The sequence below is a fragment of the Fukomys damarensis genome, unplaced genomic scaffold (assembly GCF_012274545.1).
Source record: "Fukomys damarensis isolate Sample0158 unplaced genomic scaffold, DMR_v1.0_HiC HiC_scaffold_13, whole genome shotgun sequence".
NCBI lineage: Eukaryota > Metazoa > Chordata > Mammalia > Rodentia > Bathyergidae > Fukomys > Fukomys damarensis.
In genome coordinates, this window is record NW_022900925.1 from 33161489 (window position 1) to 33163685 (window position 2197).

General features: G+C 45.7%; 1 protein-coding gene across 1 annotated transcript in view; it reads left to right on the forward strand.

Moving 5' to 3' along the window:
• The first annotated feature begins 1280 nt into the window (after positions 1-1280).
• Tob1 (transducer of ERBB2, 1) overlaps positions 1281-2197 on the forward strand; it is a 1276-nt gene continuing 359 nt past the window's right edge. The window contains 1 exon segment of the mRNA XM_010620171.3: positions 1281-2196. Within this exon segment, the coding sequence (XP_010618473.1) occupies positions 1468-2196 (729 nt within the window). The 5' untranslated portion in view covers positions 1281-1467.

Here is a 2197-nt window from a genome sequence, read left to right on the forward strand (position 1 = left end):
CTGCCGCCGTAGCGCTCGGGCTCCCAGCGCTGTGAGCAGAAATCTAATGAGAGCCAACCGGCTGTTTATGTAATTCCTCACTCCCCCGTTTTAAGGCGTTGCTGCAAACCACCTTCCCGAGCCCGCACCTCGCGTGGCTGCACCTTCAGCACTCAGCGCTCCTCTGGCCGCCTTGGCCGGCCCTTGGGCTCTCGCTTTGGAAAGTGTGTGTAGTTTTGGGAGCAGCCAGGGTCCTTTTCCCTTTGTCACCACCAGTATGGAAAATGGAACGAACGGACTCACACCAACTTTTTTTTTTTTTTTAATGCCCTTTTCAATCAACCTCTGTGTACAGATCTCCTTTGCAAAGATCTTCGCTTCGCCCTTGGTCTTTTCTTATCCCCGCCCAGTGCTGATCCAGCAAACGTTTAAAGGTCGACCTTACCCTGTGCTGCTCTGCCTCTTCACTCACTGTTCTTATCTGGAGGAGGGAGGTGACTTTTAAAGTCTGACTAAGACTGAGCAGCACTGCCCTTTATATAGAGTAATCAATAATGTTGCTTTTGTGACAAGAGGTCTTTAAGATGGGGAAAAAGACCCTGAAAGGAAGAGAAGCCCAGGATCACATCGCCTGTCCTCAGTACTGTAGGGTAGGGTGTTGAATAATTGGTTCCTAATTTCATTCACCCCTCTGACGGTTTCTTTAGAATTTAGTACCTGTAATTTTAGCATCACTACTTTCGGAAATTAAAATTATTTTCCTAATTTGTCAAGTTTCTGAATGTGTAATATATCTCAGATTTAAACAAGATAGATCCAAAATGAACTAAAATACAGGACTTGCTTCTACATTGATGGCTAGCAATAAAAATAATGCTGAACTTCTGAAAGTGGCATATATGCGAATAGGCTTGCCCAGTACAATTTCCCGTAAATATTCTTGTGAGAGTTAAGAAAAAAAAAAAAGAATCCATATTCTGGAGATGCTCTTCTTGAATTCTGTACAGAAACAGTAAATAAAGGGGTTTAAACGGTAACTTTACCTGTGATACATATTTTCCCATGAAATTTTGAACTTTAGTAAATAATTTTTTGATTGTATATGTCTTTATTTTGTACTGATTTTAATTTACAGGCTCTCTGGTGTACTAGACATTTTCAAATTCAATTAAGGCCAGGGATTTGGCTCAGTGGTTCTGCCGCCTGCCTTGCAGGCTCAAGGTCCTGAGTTCAATCCCCAGTACCAAAAAAAAAAAAAAAGAAAAAGGTCATGGGATTTATATTACATTTGTCTTATTTGGACATATTTGCTTTTGTTTTGTTTTCTTAAAGGAACAAGATCTCTCAAAAGTGAAAAGATAATCTACTCATACCAGCACTTTGGATGAAAATCTGTTTCTTTGCCACAGACTGAACACTTCTTTTTGTTTTTGTTTGTTCTGTGTGTGTGGAGGAGCTGAAACAACCTAACTTTGTGGCATAGCAGCTATGCAGCTTGAAATCCAAGTAGCACTAAATTTTATTATTTCCTATTTGTACAATAAGCTCCCTAGGAGACGTGTCAACATTTTTGGTGAAGAGCTCGAAAGACTTCTTAAGAAGAAATATGAAGGGCACTGGTACCCTGAAAAGCCATACAAAGGATCAGGGTTTCGGTGCATCCACGTAGGGGAGAAGGTGGACCCGGTCATCGAGCAGGCGTCCAAGGAGAGTGGCTTGGACATCGACGATGTGCGTGGCAATCTGCCCCAGGACCTGAGCGTCTGGATCGACCCATTCGAGGTTTCCTACCAGATCGGCGAGAAGGGGCCGGTGAAAGTGCTTTACGTGGACGACAGTAATGAAACCGGATGTGAGCTGGATAAGGAGATCAAAAACAGCTTCAACCCGGAGGCGCAGGTTTTCATGCCCATAAGTGACCCAGCCTCCTCCGTGTCCAGTTCCCCGTCACCTCCCTTTGGTCACTCTGCCGCCGTGAGCCCCACCTTCATGCCCCGCTCCACCCAGCCTTTAACCTTCACCACTGCCACTTTCGCTGCCACCAAGTTCGGCTCCACCAAAATGAAGAACAGCGGCCGGAGCAACAAGGTGGCCCGTACTTCTCCCATCAACCTGGGCCTGACCGTGAGCGACCTCCTGAAACAAAAAGCCATCTCGTCCTCCATGCACTCTCTGTACGGGCTGGGCCTGGGGGGCCCGCAGCAGCCCCAGCAGCCCC